Source organism: Salvelinus alpinus, chromosome 2 (assembly GCF_045679555.1).
Source record: "Salvelinus alpinus chromosome 2, SLU_Salpinus.1, whole genome shotgun sequence".
NCBI lineage: Eukaryota > Metazoa > Chordata > Actinopteri > Salmoniformes > Salmonidae > Salvelinus > Salvelinus alpinus.
In genome coordinates, this window is record NC_092087.1 from 8,493,202 (window position 1) to 8,514,078 (window position 20,877).

A 20,877-nucleotide genomic window follows, 5' to 3' on the forward strand; every position below is an offset into this window, starting at 1 on the left:
AGAGTCTGGAAGAGAGGCGTAAAGAGAAGGGGAGGGGTTAGAGTCTGGAAGAGAGGCGTAAAGAGACGGGGGAGGGGTTAGAGTCTGGAAGAGAGGCGTAAAGGGACGGGGGAGGGGTTAGAGTCTGGAAGAGAGGCGTAAAGGGACGGGGGAGGGGTTAGAGTCTGGAAGAGAGGCGTAAAGAGACTGGGAGGGGTTAGAGTCTGGAAGAGAGGCGTAAAGGGACGGGGGAGGGGTTAGAGTCTGGAAGAGAGGCGTAAAGGGACGGGGGAGGGGTTAGAGTCTGGAAGAGAGGCGTAAAGGGACGGGGAGGGGTTAGAGTCTGGAAGAGAGGCGTAAAGAGACTGGGGAGGGGTTAGAGTCTGGAAGAGAGGCGTAAAGAGACAGGGGAGGGGTTAGAGTCTGGAAGAGAGGCGTAAAGGGACGGGGGAGGGGTTAGAGTCTGGAAGAGAGGCGTAAAGAGACTGGGGAGGGGTTAGAGTCTGGAAGAGAGGCGTAAAGAGACAGGGGAGGGGTTAGAGTCTGGAAGAGAGGCGTAAAGGGACGGGGGAGGGGTTAGAGTCTGGAAGAGAGGCGTAAAGAGACGGGGGAGGGGTTAGAGTCTGGAAGAGAGGCGAAAAGAGACGGGGGAGGGGTTAGAGTCTGGAAGAGAGGCGTAAAGAGACAGGGGAGGGGTTAGAGTCTGGAAGAGAGGCGTAAAGAGACGGGGAGGGGTTAGAGTCTGGAAGAGAGGCGTAAAGGGACGGGGGAGGGGTTAGAGTCTGGAAGAGAGGCGTAAAGGGACGGGGGAGGGGTTAGAGTCTGGAAGAGAGGCGTAAAGGGACGGGGAGGGGTTAGAGTCTGGAAGAGAGGCGTAAAGGGACGGGGGAGGGGTTAGAGTCTGGAAGAGAGGCGTAAAGGGACGGGGGAGGGGTTAGAGTCTGGAAGAGAGGCGAAAAGAGACGGGGGAGGGGTTAGAGTCTGGAAGAGAGGCGAAAAGAGACGGGGGAGGGGTTAGAGTCTGGAAGAGAGGCGAAAAGAGACGGGGGAGGGGTTAGAGTCTGGAAGAGAGGCGAAAAGAGACGGGGGAGGGGTTAGAGTCTGGAAGAGAGGCGTAAAGAGACGGGGGAGGGGTTAGAGTCTGGAAGAGAGGCGAAAAGAGACGGGGGAGGGGTTAGAGTCTGGAAGAGAGGCGAAAAGAGACGGGGGAGGGGTTAGAGTCTGGAAGAGAGGCGAAAAGAGACGGGGGAGGGGTTAGAGTCTGGAAGAGAGGCGAAAAGAGACGGGGGAGGGGTTAGAGTCTGGAAGAGAGGCGAAAAGAGACGGGGGAGGGGTTAGAGTCTGGAAGAGAGGCGTAAAGAGACAGGGGAGGGGTTAGAGTCTGGAAGAGAGGCGTAAAGAGACAGGGGAGGGGTTAGAGTCTGGAAGAGAGGCGTAAAGAGACGGGGGAGGGGTTAGAGTCTGGAAGAGAGGCGTAAAGAGACGGGGGAGGGGTTAGAGTCTGGAAGAGAGGCGAAAAGAGACAGGGGAGGGGTTAGAGTCTGGAAGAGAGGCGAAAAGAGACAGGGGAGGGGTTAGAGTCTGGAAGAGAGGCGTAAAGAGACAGGGGAGAGGTTAGAGTCTGGAAGAGAGGCGTAAAGAGACAGGGGAGGGGTTAGAGTCTGGAAGAGAGGCGTAAAGAGACAGGGGAGGGGTTAGAGTCTGGAAGAGAGGCGAAAAGAGACAGGGGAGGGGTTAGAGTCTGGAAGAGAGGCGAAAAGAGACAGGGGAGGGGTTAGAGTCTGGAAGAGAGGCGAAAAGAGACAGGGGAGGGGTTAGAGTCTGGAAGAGAGGCGTAAAGAGACGGGGAGGGGTTAGAGTCTGGAAGAGGCGAAAAGAGACGGGGGGGGGGGGGGTTAGAGTCTGGAAGAGAGGCGTAAAGAGACGGGGAGGGGTTAGAGTCTGGAAGAGAGGCGTAAAGGGACGGGGGAGGGGTTAGAGTCTGGAAGAGAGGCGTAAAGAGAAGGGGAGGGGTTAGAGTCTGGAAGAGAGGCGTAAAGAGAAGGGGAGGGGTTAGAGTCTGGAAGAGAGGCGTAAAGAGACGGGGGAGGGGTTAGAGTCTGGAAGAGAGGCGTAAAGGGACGGGGGAGGGGTTAGAGTCTGGAAGAGAGGCGTAAAGGGACGGGGGAGGGGTTAGAGTCTGGAAGAGAGGCGTAAAGAGACTGGGAGGGGTTAGAGTCTGGAAGAGAGGCGTAAAGGGACGGGGGAGGGGTTAGAGTCTGGAAGAGAGGCGTAAAGGGACGGGGGAGGGGTTAGAGTCTGGAAGAGAGGCGTAAAGGGACGGGGAGGGGTTAGAGTCTGGAAGAGAGGCGTAAAGAGACTGGGGAGGGGTTAGAGTCTGGAAGAGAGGCGTAAAGAGACAGGGGAGGGGTTAGAGTCTGGAAGAGAGGCGTAAAGGGACGGGGGAGGGGTTAGAGTCTGGAAGAGAGGCGTAAAGAGACTGGGGAGGGGTTAGAGTCTGGAAGAGAGGCGTAAAGAGACAGGGGAGGGGTTAGAGTCTGGAAGAGAGGCGTAAAGGGACGGGGGAGGGGTTAGAGTCTGGAAGAGAGGCGTAAAGAGACGGGGGAGGGGTTAGAGTCTGGAAGAGAGGCGAAAAGAGACGGGGGAGGGGTTAGAGTCTGGAAGAGAGGCGTAAAGAGACAGGGGAGGGGTTAGAGTCTGGAAGAGAGGCGTAAAGAGACGGGGAGGGGTTAGAGTCTGGAAGAGAGGCGTAAAGGGACGGGGGAGGGGTTAGAGTCTGGAAGAGAGGCGTAAAGGGACGGGGGAGGGGTTAGAGTCTGGAAGAGAGGCGTAAAGGGACGGGGGAGGGGTTAGAGTCTGGAAGAGAGGCGTAAAGGGACGGGGGAGGGGTTAGAGTCTGGAAGAGAGGCGTAAAGGGACGGGGGAGGGGTTAGAGTCTGGAAGAGAGGCGTAAAGGGACGGGGGAGGGGTTAGAGTCTGGAAGAGAGGCGTAAAGGGACGGGGGAGGGGTTAGAGTCTGGAAGAGAGGCGTAAAGGGACGGGGGAGGGGTTAGAGTCTGGAAGAGAGGCGTAAAGGGACGGGGGAGGGGTTAGAGTCTGGAAGAGAGGCGTAAAGGGACGGGGGAGGGGTTAGAGTCTGGAAGAGAGGCGTAAAGGGACGGGGGAGGGGTTAGAGTCTGGAAGAGAGGCGTAAAGGGACGGGGGAGGGGTTAGAGTCTGGAAGAGAGGCGAAAAGAGACGGGGGAGGGGTTAGAGTCTGGAAGAGAGGCGAAAAGAGACGGGGGAGGGGTTAGAGTCTGGAAGAGAGGCGAAAAGAGACGGGGGAGGGGTTAGAGTCTGGAAGAGAGGCGAAAAGAGACGGGGGAGGGGTTAGAGTCTGGAAGAGAGGCGTAAAGAGACGGGGGAGGGGTTAGAGTCTGGAAGAGAGGCGTAAAGAGACAGGGGAGGGGTTAGAGTCTGGAAGAGAGGCGTAAAGAGACAGGGGAGGGGTTAGAGTCTGGAAGAGAGGCGTAAAGAGACGGGGGAGGGGTTAGAGTCTGGAAGAGAGGCGTAAAGAGACGGGGGAGGGGTTAGAGTCTGGAAGAGAGGCGAAAAGAGACAGGGGAGGGGTTAGAGTCTGGAAGAGAGGCGAAAAGAGACAGGGGAGGGGTTAGAGTCTGGAAGAGAGGCGTAAAGAGACAGGGGAGGGGTTAGAGTCTGGAAGAGAGGCGAAAAGAGACAGGGGAGGGGTTAGAGTCTGGAAGAGAGGCGAAAAGAGACAGGGGAGGGGTTAGAGTCTGGAAGAGAGGCGTAAAGAGACAGGGGAGGGGTTAGAGTCTGGAAGAGAGGCGAAAAGAGACAGGGGAGGGGTTAGAGTCTGGAAGAGAGGCGTAAAGAGACAGGGGAGAGGTTAGAGTCTGGAAGAGAGGCGTAAAGAGACAGGGGAGGGGTTAGAGTCTGGAAGAGAGGCGTAAAGAGACAGGGGAGGGGTTAGAGTCTGGAAGAGAGGCGAAAAGAGACAGGGGAGGGGTTAGAGTCTGGAAGAGAGGCGAAAAGAGACAGGGGAGGGGTTAGAGTCTGGAAGAGAGGCGAAAAGAGACAGGGGAGGGGTTAGAGTCTGGAAGAGAGGCGTAAAGAGACGGGGAGGGGTTAGAGTCTGGAAGAGGCGAAAAGAGACGGGGGGGGGGGGGTTAGAGTCTGGAAGAGAGGCGTAAAGAGACGGGGAGGGGTTAGAGTCTGGAAGAGAGGCGTAAAGGGACGGGGGAGGGGTTAGAGTCTGGAAGAGAGGCGTAAAGAGAAGGGGAGGGGTTAGAGTCTGGAAGAGAGGCGTAAAGAGACGGGGGAGGGGTTAGAGTCTGGAAGAGAGGCGTAAAGAGACGGGGAGGGGTTAGAGTCTGGAAGAGAGGCGTAAAGAGACGGGGAGGGGTTAGAGTCTGGAAGAGAGGCGTAAAGAGACGGGGAGGGGTTAGAGTCTGGAAGAGAGGCGTAAAGAGACAGGGGAGGGGTTAGAGTCTGGAAGAGAGGCGAAAAGAGACAGGGGAGGGGTTAGAGTCTGGAAGAGAGGCGTAAAGAGACAGGGGAGAGGTTAGAGTCTGGAAGAGAGGCGTAAAGAGACAGGGGAGGGGTTAGAGTCTGGAAGAGAGGCGTAAAGAGACAGGGGAGGGGTTAGAGTCTGGAAGAGAGGCGTAAAGGGACGGGGGAGGGGTTAGAGTCTGGAAGAGAGGCGTAAAGAGACGGGGGAGGGGTTAGAGTCTGGAAGAGAGGCGAAAAGAGACAGGGGAGGGGTTAGAGTCTGGAAGAGGCGAAAAGAGACGGGGGGGGGGGGGGGTTAGAGTCTGGAAGAGAGGCGTAAAGAGACGGGGAGGGGTTAGAGTCTGGAAGAGAGGCGTAAAGGGACGGGGGAGGGGTTAGAGTCTGGAAGAGAGGCGTAAAGAGAAGGGGAGGGGTTAGAGTCTGGAAGAGAGGCGTAAAGAGACGGGGGAGGGGTTAGAGTCTGGAAGAGAGGCGTAAAGAGACGGGGAGGGGTTAGAGTCTGGAAGAGAGGCGTAAAGAGACGGGGAGGGGTTAGAGTCTGGAAGAGAGGCGTAAAGAGACGGGGAGGGGTTAGAGTCTGGAAGAGAGGCGTAAAGAGACAGGGGAGGGGTTAGAGTCTGGAAGAGAGGCGAAAAGAGACAGGGGAGGGGTTAGAGTCTGGAAGAGAGGCGTAAAGAGACAGGGGAGAGGTTAGAGTCTGGAAGAGAGGCGTAAAGAGACAGGGGAGGGGTTAGAGTCTGGAAGAGAGGCGTAAAGAGACAGGGGAGGGGTTAGAGTCTGGAAGAGAGGCGTAAAGGGACGGGGGAGGGGTTAGAGTCTGGAAGAGAGGCGTAAAGAGACGGGGGAGGGGTTAGAGTCTGGAAGAGAGGCGAAAAGAGACAGGGGAGGGGTTAGAGTCTGGAAGAGAGGCGTAAAGAGACGGGGAGGGGTTAGAGTCTGGAAGAGAGGCGTAAAGGGACGGGGGAGGGGTTAGAGTCTGGAAGAGAGGCGTAAAGGGACGGGGGAGGGGTTAGAGTCTGGAAGAGAGGCGTAAAGGGACGGGGGAGGGGTTAGAGTCTGGAAGAGAGGCGTAAAGGGACGGGGGAGGGGTTAGAGTCTGGAAGAGAGGCGTAAAGGGACGGGGGAGGGGTTAGAGTCTGGAAGAGAGGCGTAAAGGGACGGGGGAGGGGTTAGAGTCTGGAAGAGAGGCGTAAAGGGACGGGGGAGGGGTTAGAGTCTGGAAGAGAGGCGTAAAGGGACGGGGGAGGGGTTAGAGTCTGGAAGAGAGGCGTAAAGGGACGGGGGAGGGGTTAGAGTCTGGAAGAGAGGCGTAAAGGGACGGGGGAGGGGTTAGAGTCTGGAAGAGAGGCGTAAAGGGACGGGGGAGGGGTTAGAGTCTGGAAGAGAGGCGTAAAGGGACGGGGGAGGGGTTAGAGTCTGGAAGAGAGGCGTAAAGGGACGGGGGAGGGGTTAGAGTCTGGAAGAGAGGCGAAAAGAGACGGGGGAGGGGTTAGAGTCTGGAAGAGAGGCGAAAAGAGACGGGGGAGGGGTTAGAGTCTGGAAGAGAGGCGAAAAGAGACGGGGGAGGGGTTAGAGTCTGGAAGAGAGGCGAAAAGAGACGGGGGAGGGGTTAGAGTCTGGAAGAGAGGCGTAAAGAGACGGGGGAGGGGTTAGAGTCTGGAAGAGAGGCGTAAAGAGACAGGGGAGGGGTTAGAGTCTGGAAGAGAGGCGTAAAGAGACAGGGGAGGGGTTAGAGTCTGGAAGAGAGGCGTAAAGAGACGGGGGAGGGGTTAGAGTCTGGAAGAGAGGCGTAAAGAGACGGGGGAGGGGTTAGAGTCTGGAAGAGAGGCGAAAAGAGACAGGGGAGGGGTTAGAGTCTGGAAGAGAGGCGAAAAGAGACAGGGGAGGGGTTAGAGTCTGGAAGAGAGGCGTAAAGAGACAGGGGAGGGGTTAGAGTCTGGAAGAGAGGCGTAAAGAGACAGGGGAGGGGTTAGAGTCTGGAAGAGAGGCGAAAAGAGACAGGGGAGGGGTTAGAGTCTGGAAGAGAGGCGAAAAGAGACAGGGGAGGGGTTAGAGTCTGGAAGAGAGGCGTAAAGAGACAGGGGAGGGGTTAGAGTCTGGAAGAGAGGCGAAAAGAGACAGGGGAGGGGTTAGAGTCTGGAAGAGAGGCGTAAAGAGACAGGGGAGAGGTTAGAGTCTGGAAGAGAGGCGTAAAGAGACAGGGGAGGGGTTAGAGTCTGGAAGAGAGGCGTAAAGAGACAGGGGAGGGGTTAGAGTCTGGAAGAGAGGCGAAAAGAGACAGGGGAGGGGTTAGAGTCTGGAAGAGAGGCGAAAAGAGACAGGGGAGGGGTTAGAGTCTGGAAGAGAGGCGAAAAGAGACAGGGGAGGGGTTAGAGTCTGGAAGAGAGGCGTAAAGAGACGGGGAGGGGTTAGAGTCTGGAAGAGGCGAAAAGAGACGGGGGGGGGGGGGGTTAGAGTCTGGAAGAGAGGCGTAAAGAGACGGGGAGGGGTTAGAGTCTGGAAGAGAGGCGTAAAGGGACGGGGGAGGGGTTAGAGTCTGGAAGAGAGGCGTAAAGAGAAGGGGAGGGGTTAGAGTCTGGAAGAGAGGCGTAAAGAGACGGGGGAGGGGTTAGAGTCTGGAAGAGAGGCGTAAAGAGACGGGGAGGGGTTAGAGTCTGGAAGAGAGGCGTAAAGAGACGGGGAGGGGTTAGAGTCTGGAAGAGAGGCGTAAAGAGACGGGGAGGGGTTAGAGTCTGGAAGAGAGGCGTAAAGAGACAGGGGAGGGGTTAGAGTCTGGAAGAGAGGCGTAAAGAGACAGGGGAGGGGTTAGAGTCTGGAAGAGAGGCGAAAAGAGACAGGGGAGGGGTTAGAGTCTGGAAGAGAGGCGTAAAGAGACAGGGGAGAGGTTAGAGTCTGGAAGAGAGGCGTAAAGAGACAGGGGAGGGGTTAGAGTCTGGAAGAGAGGCGTAAAGAGACAGGGGAGGGGTTAGAGTCTGGAAGAGAGGCGAAAAGAGACAGGGGAGGGGTTAGAGTCTGGAAGAGAGGCGAAAAGAGACAGGGGAGGGGTTAGAGTCTGGAAGAGAGGCGAAAAGAGACAGGGGAGGGGTTAGAGTCTGGAAGAGAGGCGTAAAGAGACGGGGAGGGGTTAGAGTCTGGAAGAGGCGAAAAGAGACGGGGGGGGGGTTAGAGTCTGGAAGAGAGGCGTAAAGAGACGGGGAGGGGTTAGAGTCTGGAAGAGAGGCGTAAAGGGACGGGGGAGGGGTTAGAGTCTGGAAGAGAGGCGTAAAGAGAAGGGGAGGGGTTAGAGTCTGGAAGAGAGGCGTAAAGAGACGGGGGAGGGGTTAGAGTCTGGAAGAGAGGCGTAAAGAGACGGGGAGGGGTTAGAGTCTGGAAGAGAGGCGTAAAGAGACGGGGAGGGGTTAGAGTCTGGAAGAGAGGCGTAAAGAGACGGGGAGGGGTTAGAGTCTGGAAGAGAGGCGTAAAGAGACGGGGGAGGGGTTAGAGTCTGGAAGAGAGGCGTAAAGAGACAGGGAGGGGTTAGAGTCTGGAAGAGAGGCGTAAAGAGACGGGGGAGGGGTTAGAGTCTGGAAGAGAGGCCTAAAGAGATGGGGGAGGGGTTAGAGTCTGGAAGAGAGGCGTAAAGAGACAGGGGAGGGGTTAGAGTCTGGAAGAGAGGCGTAAAGAGACAGGGGAGGGGTTAGAGTCTGGAAGAGAGGCGTAAAGAGACAGGGGAGGGGTTAGAGTCTGGAAGAGAGGCGTAAAGAGACGGGGGAGGGTTTAGAGTCTGGAAGAGAGGCGAACAGAGACAGGGGAGGGGTTAGAGTCTGGAAGAGAGGCGTAAAGAGACGGGAAGGGGTTAGAGTCTGGAAGAGAGGCGTAAAGAGACGGGGGAGGGGTTAGAGTCTGGAAGAGAGGCGTAAAGGGACGGGGGAGGGGTTAGAGTCCGGAAGAGAGGCGTAAAGGGACGGGGGAGGGGTTAGAGTCTGGAAGAGAGGCGTAAAGAGACGGGGGAGGGGTTAGAGTCTGGAAGAGAGGCGTAAAGAGACGGGGGAGGGGTTAGAGTCTGGAAGAGAGGCGTAAAGGGACGGGGGAGGGGTTAGAGTCCGGAAGAGAGGCGTAAAGGGACGGGGGAGGGGTTAGAGTCTGGAAGAGAGGCGTAAAGAGACGGGGGAGGGGTTAGAGTCGAAGAGAGGCGTAAAGAGACGGGGAGGGGTTAGAGTCTGGAAGAGAGGCCTAAAGAGACAGGGGAGGGGTTAGAGTCTGGAAGAGAGGCGAAAAGAGACAGGGGAGGGGTTAGAGTCTGGAAGAGAGGAGAGGAAAAGATGGATGGCGTTTGATGGTAGGAGAAAATAGGATTAAAGAGATGAAATGTAGGACAAGAGGCAAAGGGAGAAGTAAAGAAAATGTTTTTTATTGTGGGAGAGAAGATGAAGTTGCTATGGATGGTTGAGATGTGAGAAACAAAATGGCTTATTTTTCCATCATCTACAGGTATATTATATTTCTCCTTGCAGGTGTTATTGCTGCCTTACACAAAACAGAGCAAGGTTGTATTCTCCTGACGTAGCGTACAGAATGTGTTCTAGAACGGATGTGTTCTGTTCCACAGTCAGGGTCAAGGATGTGGCTAGGTGAGGACGGTAGTGGAAGGAATCGTACTAACAATGCCCCAGCCCCTGACAAACCATTCACAACTTACTGTTGCGAGTTAAAACACAATACACCAAGGTGCAATTTCAAAATGTGGTCGTACATCAGCATCTTCTCTCTTTTATGTCAGTCACTCAACTATCTGAACTTAGCAATCATGGTCGAATTACCAGATTTATAAACGCAATCATGGTCTCACTCAGATATATTCAAAATTGCTAAATCTCCTCTCCACCCCATGGCAAAATGTGTAGAATTGCAGCAAACATGCTTTAAACAACATTTTCTATAAACTGCATAGCAAAATGTGTACAATTGCACGAAACTAACTATAAAACGGAAGGAATATATATATATATATATATATGTAAGAGGGGCCACTAAAATGTTTTGCTCGCAGTGGGGGGGGGGGGGGGGGTAATGTAGAACCGCGAGCAACTGCGGCCCCTCGAGTTCAGATTGTTTTGAGGTCTCCACCATAATCCCCCGATCTTTTATTTTATTTAACTAGGCAAGTAAGTTAAGAACAAATTCTTATTTACAATGACGGCCTAGGAACAGTGGGTTAACTGCCTTGTTCAGGGGCAGAACGACAGATTTTTACCTTGTCAGCTCGGGGATTCGATCTAGCAACCTTTCGGTTACTGGCTCAACGCTCTAACCACTAGGCTGATTCTCTGGATAGAGGATGTTTCAATGGCGTGAAAATTAGATTAAAATCATCGCCGTTATTTAAGAATAACCATAAGACATTTATAAATAGAAAACATTGGTAAGCAGCAACAAGTGGATAAAAATCAATGTGTTGAAATACATGCAGGGGGTGCTTTGTTATAGATCGGAAGTCAATTGAACGATCATTGAAGGACAACAAACATCAGCACCAGCCAACACAACAGATTGAATTAAAAACAACCTTGTATTGAATAAAGGCCACCTTATTTTGCATTCACAAAACAATTTCCCCTCACAACCATCTTAAAAATGTGCAGTTTGCATCAAAGTTTTAAAAAACAAATCGAATGCATCTAGTACCCCATACAATGCACATATTTCCTAATATATATATAGGGGTATAGATTAATTTATAACATGTAAACATTATACCAAATTCACACTTAAAAATCATACCAAACAATGGTTACGGAAACAGGCACTACTTGCAGGTGTACAATGAAAACCCCCCCCTCCACATCACTCACCAATCCATGCGCTAGGAACTCAAACAGGCGACTTCGTGTTTCTGAATGCATGAGTGCTTATAGAAGTTGTAGCGACAGTAGCAGGCTGAAGAATAAACGGATCACGAGCCCCCTCCAATAGAACAGACCAGCGAGGCTAAAGCAAGAGGCACACCCCTCTCTCTCCCTCTCCGACAGCCTTCGGGGGAGGGCTGTGCTGTGTTTGGTTGTCATCAACGCTGATGCACTCTGCCCTCTCCTGTTCTCTCCTGTAATGCAAGCTACAGCCTCACACTGTCTGCAGATCACAACACACCTGGGTCGTGTTCATTATGCTATGACGTAACAAAACATTTTGAAATGTAAAAAAAATATATGAAAATGAGCATTTCTTATTGGACAAGTCCAGGTAGTCAGTGTTTGGAATCTCATGACCCTGCACCCGGCCTTCAGCCTCTGCTGAAAAAACGACCATCTGGTGTCTTCTATTTATTCCTTAGCTTTCATCCACAGCAGAGAACGTATTCTCACATTCGTCACCATAGTGATTTCAATGAGTCACGTAGACAGAACAAGTTCTAAAGCAGAGGTTTGTGAATTAATAAAACATTTAAAAAAGGATAGCTGGAAGAGAACTAGCCACTGAAAAGCTTGCTTCAAAATTATTTCTTTATCGTCATTTTGTTTAAAAAACCTCTTACCCGTTGTGTTCAAGGTAGAAGGACATTGGAGTTAACATACGAGGACAAATCAAGGTGGATGTATCTTTTCACTAATAAACTGCCCACACGACATTTGTAAAACGTGGCCATTACTGTGTGTGTGTGTGAGGCGACTGAAGAATGCAACAAAATCCATTAATTTCTAGAAATCATTTTTTCACTCCATTCACCACATCTCTGTGCAACCTTGGTTTTCTACAGAACAATTGGAGAGTGCTTCTAAGGCTAACAGAATGTGTGGCTGAGTGACTATGAAGGATGCTGCTGTCGCTGAGGTTGCCGTTTGTGTTCCACGTAGTCAAGGACACGAGAGAAGAGTAGACCCAGAACATCCTTTCACTGAGAAATGCTTTTCAGTTGAATTGTTGTAATAACAACAACAATAAAAATGGGTGAATGTGTACACTGTGTCAAATTGAATGACCACATACTGACCCCCCCCCCAAACATTTACCTAGCAGTACTTCTGTATTTTTTATCTTACTAAAGCCCCAAACACATTTTGCTCTGCCAGAAATAACCCCTCTCATCTGCAACTGTAGCTGCCGGCATCAAACGGTTGGCATCATTAGCTGTGATAACCATTGATATCAAACAGCTGTATAGTCGTAGCAGGAGATTCTTTTTTCCCGACCAACCTTTGCTAAGCCGATACTTTCTTAAAATTCTCGATTTGGAAGTCACCGTTTTGCTCCATGAAGTAATCCAACGATGTATATGTTCGCCATTTTGTCTATTTCTCATCGAGACAGGTGAGTGTCTTTCAAAGCGATCAATGATTTCTGAGTCTCACTCAAGTGTATCACACCCACACGTCTCAACCAATGAGAGAAAGTATACATTGTTGGATTACTTCACGGGGCAAACATTTAAATTTAACAGATTTTTTTTTAAATCAAACGTTCCCTCTGCAGCTAGCCTTGAGAGTTTAGAAGACATCAGTGACTTCTATGTCAAGAATGAAGAAAAAAAGGTTTAGTCGACAAAATCTCCTGCTACGGCTAACGTTATACAGCTGCCTCATTCCAATGGTTTTCACAGCAGCTAATGTTGAAACCCATTTGATGCCATCAGCTACTGCAACTGATCATGACCGCCATGTTCTTATCACTCTCCCAAAGTACCCAGTGTGTGGTAAGGCCTGTTCCAAAATTGCTACAGATTGTGCACCAGATGTGTGATTATTATGTATCCATTACTGGGCGTTACAGGTTAGCTTATTGAAAAAGCTACCCTGTTTCAACTAACCTGCTCTTGGCGATACTATCTGCGTTCTCGATTTGGGGGAAAATACATTTTATAAAAATGTCCGTCTCTAGTTGTAGGTGGTTCTACAACAACCAGAGTAAACTCAGAATGATATTAAAACTGTTTTGTACCGGTCAAGGACGTTCCTCGCCATCTTAGCTGCCGCACGTCTAGCGTCCCCTAGCGTCTTAGCAGGAACTAATCGTTTCTATGCGACACCACCACGTGTAGAAGTAGATGACACTGTGTCACAGCATGATAAAAACAAAGATCTACACCAGGGATATCCAACCGGGCGTCCACGATTTTAAAAAAAATGTTTATTTCAATGTTTTATGAATATCGCTAGCAACAACAGAAAACACATTTTAAATAACAGTAGAAAGAGGATAATATATTTTTTAATGATGTCAACTATTTTGCAACTCCTAATATTGAGCAAATTGCACTCATTGGAGCTCATTACACTAAACAGGAGTATCGCACCTGCGGGTACGGGCCACGGCAAGAGCCGCTGGTTATCCTTCTTGACTTGGACATTCATTTTTGGCTCACTTTTGTTTAACCAGCTAAACTGCTGCTTTGAACAAAAATCAGAGTTTTTCTAGCTAATAGGCTGTTATGGTTTGTACTTCCTCTTCCAATTATAATGTCAAAATGGTCAAAATAATGAAAAATGATCTAGCAAATCTATTCAAAATGTTTATTACTTCCCTTTGCCATTATCGTTCACCTGACGACAAGCTGTGAAAAAAAACCTTTTGGGTTAACATATGATGGGGTCTCTGCATCGCCAGTTTGCCTCGGCATTTCTCACATGATACAAAACATGGATTTAATAGTTTTGAGTCCTCTGGTTTTTGTAAAACCACCTGCAACTGGACAGACATTTATAAAGATACCTTTTCTCCTGAATCAAGAACAAAGACTGTCACAAACAGCAGACTAGTTGAAACCTCTATGGAGGCATTTTGTATAAACAAACCTGTAACACCCAGTAATGAAAACATAGTTATCACTTATCTGGAGAGGTCAAAGGCCGGCAGATGGTATCGAGTTGTTTCGTCAAATCTTATGTCACATGTGCCGAATACATATGAAATACAGTGAAATGCTTACTTACAAGCCCTTAACCAACAATGTAGCTGAGAAAATACAGAGAAAGAGGTAAGAATAACAAATCATTAAAGAGCAGAAGTAAATAACAATAGCGGGGCCTATATACAGGGGGTTACGGTACAGAGTCAATGTGGAGGCTATATACAGGGTGTTACGGTACAGAGTCAATGTGGAGGCTATATACAGGGTGTTACAGTACAGAGTCAATGTGGAGGCTATATACAGGGGGTAATGATGGGGAGGCAATACAAAAGTATGGGTAGCCATTTGATTAGCTGTTCAGGAGTCTTATGGCTTGGGGGGTAGAAGCTGTTTAGAAGCCTCTTGGACCTAGACATGGAGCTCCGGTACCGCTTGCCGTGCGGTAGCAGAGAGAACAGTCTATGACTAGGGTGGCTACCTGGTATAGAGATCCTGGATGGCAGGAAGCTTGGCCCCGGTGATCTACTCGGCCATGCGCACTACCCTCTGTAGTGCCTCACGGTCGGCGGCCGAGCAGTTGCCGTCAGGATGCCCTCGATGGTGCAGTTGTCAAATCTTTTGAGGATCTCAGGACCCATGGAACATCTTTTCAGTCTCCTGAGGGGGATTAGGTTTTGTCATGCCCTCTTCACGACTGTCTTAGTGTGTTTGGACCATGTTAGTTTGTTGATGATGTGGACGCCAAGGAACTTGAAGCTCTCAACCTGCTCCACTACAGCCCCGTCGATGAGAATGGGGGCGTGCTTGGCCCTCCTTTTCCTGTAGTCCACAATCATCTCCTTTGTCTTGATAACGTTGAGGGAGAGGTTGTTGTCCTTGTGTAACGGATGTGAAATGGCTAGCTAGTTAGCGGGTACGCGCTAGTAGCGTTTCAATCAGTTACGTCACTTGCTCTGAAACCTAGATGTAGTGTTGCCCCTTGCTCTGCAAGGGCCGCGGCTTTTGTGGAGCGATGGGTAACGACGCTTCGTGGGTGTCAGTTCTTGATGTGTGCAGAGGGTCCCTGGTTCGCGCCCGTGTCGGGGCGAGGGGACGTACTAAAGTTGAACTGTTACATTGATGCTGTTGACCCGGATCACTGGTTGCTGCGGAAAAGGAGGAGGTTGAAAGGGGGGTGAGTGTAACGGATGTGAAATGGCTAGCTAGTTAGCGGGTACGCGCTAGTAGCGTTTCAATCAGTTACGTCACTTGCTCTGAAACCTAGATGTAGTGTTGCATCGAACGTATAGCCAGCAGCATATTCCAGCGGCTTTTGTGGAGCGATGGGTAACGACGCTTTGTGGGTGTCAGTTGTTGATGTGTGCAGAGGGTCCCTGGTTCGCGCCCGTGTCGGGGCGAGGGGACTGTTTAAAGTTAAACTGTTACACTTGCACCACACAGTCAGGTCTCGGACCTCCTCCCTATAGGCTGTCTCATCATTGTCGGTGATCAGGCATACCACTTGTGTCAGCAGCAAACTTAATGATGGTGTTGGAGTCGTGCCTGGCCGTGCAGTCATGAGTGAACAGGGAGTACAGGAGGGGACTGAGCACGCACCCGAGGGGCCCCAGTGTTGAGGATCAGTGTGGCGGATGTGTTACCTACCCTTACCACCTGGGGATGGCCCGCCAGGAAATCCAGGAACCAGTTGCAGAGGGAGGTGTTTAGTCCCAGGGTCCTTGGCTTAGTGATGAGCTTTGAGAGCCCTATGGTGTTGAACGCTGAGCTGTAGTCAATGAATAGCATTCTCACATAGGTGTTCCTTTTGTCCAGGTGGGAAAGGGCAGTGTGGAGAGCAATAGAGATTGCATCGTCTGTGGATCTGTTGGTGCGGTATGCAAATTGGAGTGGGTCTAGGGTTTCTGGGATAATGGTATTGATGTGAGCCATGACCAGCCTTTCAAAGCATTTCATGGCTACAGACGTCTGTGCTACGGGTCGGTAGTCATTTAGGCAGGTTACCTTAGTGTTCTTGGGCACAGGGACTATGGTGGTCTGCTTGAAACATGTTATTACAGACTCAGACAGGGAGAGGTTGAAAATGTAATTGAAGACACTTGCCAGTTGGTCAGCACATGCTCGGAGTACACGTCCTGGTAATCCGTCTGGCCCAGCGGCCTTGTGAATGTTGACCTGTTTAAAGGTCTTACATCGGCTGCAGAGAGCGTGATCAAACAGTCGTCTGGAACAGCTGATGCACTCATGCATGTTTCAGTGTTACTTGCCTCGAAGAGAGCATAGAAGTTATTTAGCTCGTGTCACTGGGCAGCTCTCAGCTGTGCTTCCCTTTGTAGTCTGTAATAGTTTGCAAGCCCTGCCACATCCGACGAGTGTCGGAGCCGGTGTAGTACTATTCGATCTTAGTCCTGTATTGATGCTTTGCCTGTTTGATGGTTCGTCGGAGGGCATATTGGGATTTCTTATAAGCTTCCGGGTTAGAGTCCCTTACCTTGAAAGTGGCAGCTTTACCCTTTAGCCCAGTGCGGATGTTGCCTGTAATCCATGGCTTCTGGTTGGGGTATGTACATACAGTCACTGTGGGGACGACGTCCTCATTGCACTTATTGATAAAGCCAGTGACTGATGTGGTGTACTCCTCAATGCCATCGGAAGAATCCCGGAACATATTCCAGTCTGTGCTAGCAAAACAGTCCTGTAGTTTTGCACCTGCTTCATCTGACCACTTTTTTTATAGACAGAGTCACTGGTGCTTAATTTTTGCTTGTAAGCAGAAATCAGGAGGATAGAGTTATGGTCAGATTTACAAATGGAGGGCGAGGGAGAGCTTTGTACACGTCTCGGTGTGTGGAGTAAAGGTGGTCTAGAATTTTTTCCCCTCTGGTTGCACATTTAACATGCTGATAGAAATGAGGTAAAACTGATTTAAAGTTTCTCTGCATTAAAGTCCCCGGCCACTAGGAGCGCCGCCTCTGGATGAGCGTTTTCCGGTTTGCTTATGGCGGACTACAGCTCGAGTGCGGTTTTAGTGCCAGCATCGGTCTGTGGTGGTATGTAGACAGCTACGAAAAACACAGATGAAGACTCTCTAGGTAGATAGTGTGGTCTACAGCTTATCATGAGATACTCTACCTCAGGCGAACAAAACCTCGAGACTTCCTTAGATATCGTGCACCAGCTGTTTACATAAATGCATAGGCCCCTGCCCGTGTCTTACCAGAGGCTGCTGTTCTGTCCTGCCGATAGAGTGTATAACCTGCCAGCTGTATGTTATTAATGTCGTCGTTCAGCCACAACTCGGTGAAACATAAGATATTATTTTTATTTTTATTTTTTTTACCCCCTTTTCTCCCCAATTTTCGTGGTATCCAATCGCTAGTAATTACTATCTTGTCTCATCACTACAACTCCCGTACGGGCTCGGGAGAGACGAAGGTCGAAAGTCATGCGTCCTCCGAAGCACAACCCAACCAAGCCGCACTGCTTCTTAACACAGCGCGCCTCCAACCCGGAAGCCAGCCGCACCAATGTTTCGGAAAAAACACCGTGCACCTGGCCCCCTCGGTTAGCGCGCACTGCGCCCGGCCCGCCACAGGAGTCGCTGGAGCGCGATGAGACAAGGATATCCCTACCGGCCAAACACTCCCTAACCCGGACGACGCTAGGCCAATTGTGCGTCGCCCCACGGACCTCCCGGTCACTGCCGGCTGCGACAGAGCCTGGGCGCGAACCCAGAGACTCTGGTGGCGCAGCTAGCGCTGCGATGCAGTGTCCTAGACCACTGCGCCACCCGGGAGGCCCGATATTACAGTTTTTAATGTCCCATTTGTAGGATATACATGCTTTCAGTTCATCCCATTTATTTTCAAGCGATTGAACATTAGCTAGCAAGGCATCCTGATCTCTTTCCGCGAAACCCACGTTTCCTTTTCCAGCGAATCACGGGGATCTGGGCCTGGTCTGGTGTCTGTAGTGTATCCCTCGCGTCTGACTCATTGAAGAAGAACTCCTCGTCCAGTTTGATGTTAGTAATCCCAGTTCTGATGTACAGAAGCTCTTTTCGGTCATAAGAGACGGTAGCAGCAACATTATGTACAAAACAAGTTACGAACATACCGAAAAGACAAACAAAATAGCACGGTTGGTTAAGAGCCGATAAGACGGCAGCCATCCCGTCCGGCGCCATCAAAAGATCTTACCCTCCAAAGGGAATCTATGCAGCTGGCTATACACTTGTATCCCCCGTGGACCTGTTTGTAGATTAAACTTTCTCCATTCAGGCTGCAAAGGCGTCGATTTGGTGGGGAAATATGCTTTCTTTCTTTATGCAGCACCCTGTTCCACCATGCTATGGTGGCTAATGCTACTTCCTGACATTACATTCAGACCAAGGGTAAACAGACTGCTGCAACCTGATTGGCTGAACGCAACATCTGGGACTAGCATTTAGCCCCTCTATTATGGTGGAGAATATCGTTTCATAAAGAAGTTACGCATCATTTCCATCTTGTCACCATGAAAATCAAGAAATCGATGCATTTGCAGCCTGAATGGAGACTGTTTTATGTAAGAACCGTTCCACAGGGGATACGAACGTATAGCCAGCAGCACAGATTCCCATTGGAGGGAAAGAACCGGTCCACAGGGGATACGAACGTATAGCCAGCAGCATAGATTCCCATTGGAGGGAAAGAACCGGTCCACAGGGGATACGAACGTATAGCCAGCAGCATAGATTCCCATTGGAGGGAAAGAACCGGTCCACAGGGGATACGAACGTATAGCCAGCAGCACAGATTCCCATTGGAGGGAAAGAACCGGTCCACAGGCGATACGAACGTATAGCCAGCAGCACAGATTCCCATTGGACGGGAAAGAACCGGTCCACAGGGGATACGAACGTATAGCCAGCAGCATAGATTCCCATTGGAGGGAAAGAACCGGTCCACAGGGGATACGAACGTATAGCCAGCAGCATAGATTCCCATTGGAGGGAAAGAACCGGTCCACAGGGGATACGAACGTATAGCCAGCAGCATAGATTCCCATTGGACGGGAAAGAACCAGTCCACAGGGGATACGAACGTATAGCCAGCAGCATAGATTCCCATTGGAGGGAAAGATGAAAGGACTCAATATCGCCAACTTAGCTGGTTCATCGTTTCCCATTGTGAGGAAGTTAGGCGAGCAAGCATTTTAGCTAGGTAGCCTATGAAAACAACTAAAAGCTGACAAGAGCTGTGGACCGTTTTGCCAACATGAAAGAGTTGAGGACAGCATTGTCATTCAACTAGTCTACAAGTAGGGTGAATCGCCAAAAATGTTGTTTTACTTGGGCACACAGACTGAAATCAGTACCATGGACAGCCCCATTATTTCTCTCTCTACTTTGCACATTCTTCCACTGCAAATCTACCACTCCAGTGTTTTATTTGCTATATTGTATTTACTTCACCACCATGGCCCTTTTTGTGCCTTTTCCTTCCCTTATCACCTCATTTGCTCACATTGTATATCGATTTATTTTCCTACTGTATTATTGACTGTATGTTTGTTTTTCTCCATGTGTAACTCTGTGTTGTTGTATGTGTCGAACTGCTATGCTTTATCTTGGCCAGGTCGCAATTGTAAATGAGAACTTGTTCTCAACTTGCCTACCTGGTTAAATAAAGGTGAAATAAAAAAATAAAAATGATATTTAGTAACATTGATTGGACTAAATTGTCTCTGATATCTTTAAGTTTGTTTTCAGTGTATTAAACTAAGCATATATAGCCTTGTTGATTTGATGTGAATGTTTAAGTTGAAATGGTGCTGGAATAACAGAGTATTGGAATAAAGGAGGCAATACTATCGTTGCCTTTGTGCTGACTTGCGGAAACTCTGTGGCTCTAAATCAGTAGTTGTTTAGTACAACTGTCAAACATTAACTTGTTGGACCATGTTCCAGGTCATGTAACTGTTAACATGCAATATTTGCTTTGTGGACTTCACCAGACAGATGTTGCTCTCCAGGTTTTGTGATGAAACAAACTTATGTGAAGTTGAATTTATTCCGCCGCTGTGTGACTTGTATTTTTGTTGTCACTGCCTTATTGTAATCTCACGGTGGCCTATGAACAAATGAGCAAACGATGCAATTATCATTGTAATATGGCTTTTTTACTGGCTTGGCTTGTCCAGTGACTTGACTCACGCACCGCTACTGAAAAGAAGAGTGCATGGTTATTAAGACCAGATCGTTCTTCCAAGATGTTTAGACCTTCATTACATTTAAGTCATTTAGCAGACGCTTTTATCCAGAGTGATTTACAGGAGCAATTATGATTAAGTGTCTTGCTCAAGGGCACATCGACATTTTTCACCTTGTCAGCTCGGGGATTCGAACCTGCGATCTTTCGGTTACTTTAAGCTATGAAATATGAATCAGTGGTTATAAAATGTGCAACAGGTCACCTCAGGAGTAAATGTAAGTTCGCTTTTCATAGCCGACACAGAGCAGAGGTCGAGACAGCAGGTGCGGTAGAGACCCACACACCACCCACTTTTCATTCAAACTAACGTAACTTTGCAAGCTTAATGTTATCTGTGTAGCTAGCAAGCAAACAAGCGCCAAACAACTAGCAAATGGGCTAGCTAGCTACTGTGCCACTTGCGGAGAGAACAGCTCATCATACTAGGTAGTCATCGACAGTGTAGTTAGCTAGCTAATTATGCACAACCATGCCACTGGGAATAGCCACAAAACAATCAATCAACGACAATCAGTAAATTAGGGGGCCTTTACCAGTAAGGGCCCACATCGCTAACTAGATACTGTTAGCATAGGCTAGCTACCGCTTTGACAAAGGCTTTGTTCTAGCTTGCAGCTAGCTAACGTAACGTTAGCCGTTAAGTCGTTGCTCACCGGGTATCCAGGCCCAGGCATCGGAGAGCGATAGAGGTGGTTCTGTGCGCCCGATGAGGGTCCCATCCTTCCTCCAGGAGTTCCAGGTCCCATGCCTGGTCCTCCACCTTGCACCGGGGGTCCGGGTCCCATTCCCCCGCCACCACCTCCCGTTGGAGCTGATTGAAAACTACCTCTGGCCGCCATCTCTTCTGGGTATCTCCGTCGCCGGATAGTGGAATGGAACTATCGCGACTCGCGAGAAGAGAGGAGTAGCGGAGCGATTCTTTTAACAACAACGACCTCTGGTGTTTAATTTCAATACAACCAGCCCTTATTGTGGTATAGATTTTACATTCTACATTTTACATTCTACATAAAAGCAGTCTCTCAAAATGAAAGCAACCAAATGCAAGTAAAACCTTTCTCGGGGCATACTACGATGTCTCTGCCAAGGGGTCTCTGGAGTCTGGACCTTTACAATTGGCACAGGTTATAGTAAGCACCAGGCATGCCAGGTGTTGACCTGAACTGACTGGGATATTTATTAACCTTCAAACAGGTAAAACAGGTTAAAATGTTAATATTATTGTATTTCTAGTATCTCTACTGTATTGAGAGGGTAAAGAAATCCTATTTTTAAACGGTAAACATACACACGGATACACATATTTGACAAACA

At 49.8% G+C, this 20,877-nt stretch overlaps 1 protein-coding gene across 1 annotated transcript in view; it reads right to left on the bottom strand.

Moving 5' to 3' along the window:
• Positions 1-20,480, bottom strand: part of LOC139553379 (SWI/SNF-related matrix-associated actin-dependent regulator of chromatin subfamily D member 1) — a 49,858-nt gene extending 29,378 nt beyond the window's left edge. Inside the window, exon 1 of the mRNA XM_071365655.1 lies at positions 20,217-20,480. Within this exon, the coding sequence (XP_071221756.1) occupies positions 20,217-20,402 (186 nt within the window). The 5' untranslated portion in view covers positions 20,403-20,480. The remainder of the gene's footprint in view (positions 1-20,216) is intronic.
• Positions 20,481-20,877: the final 397 nt, after the last annotated feature.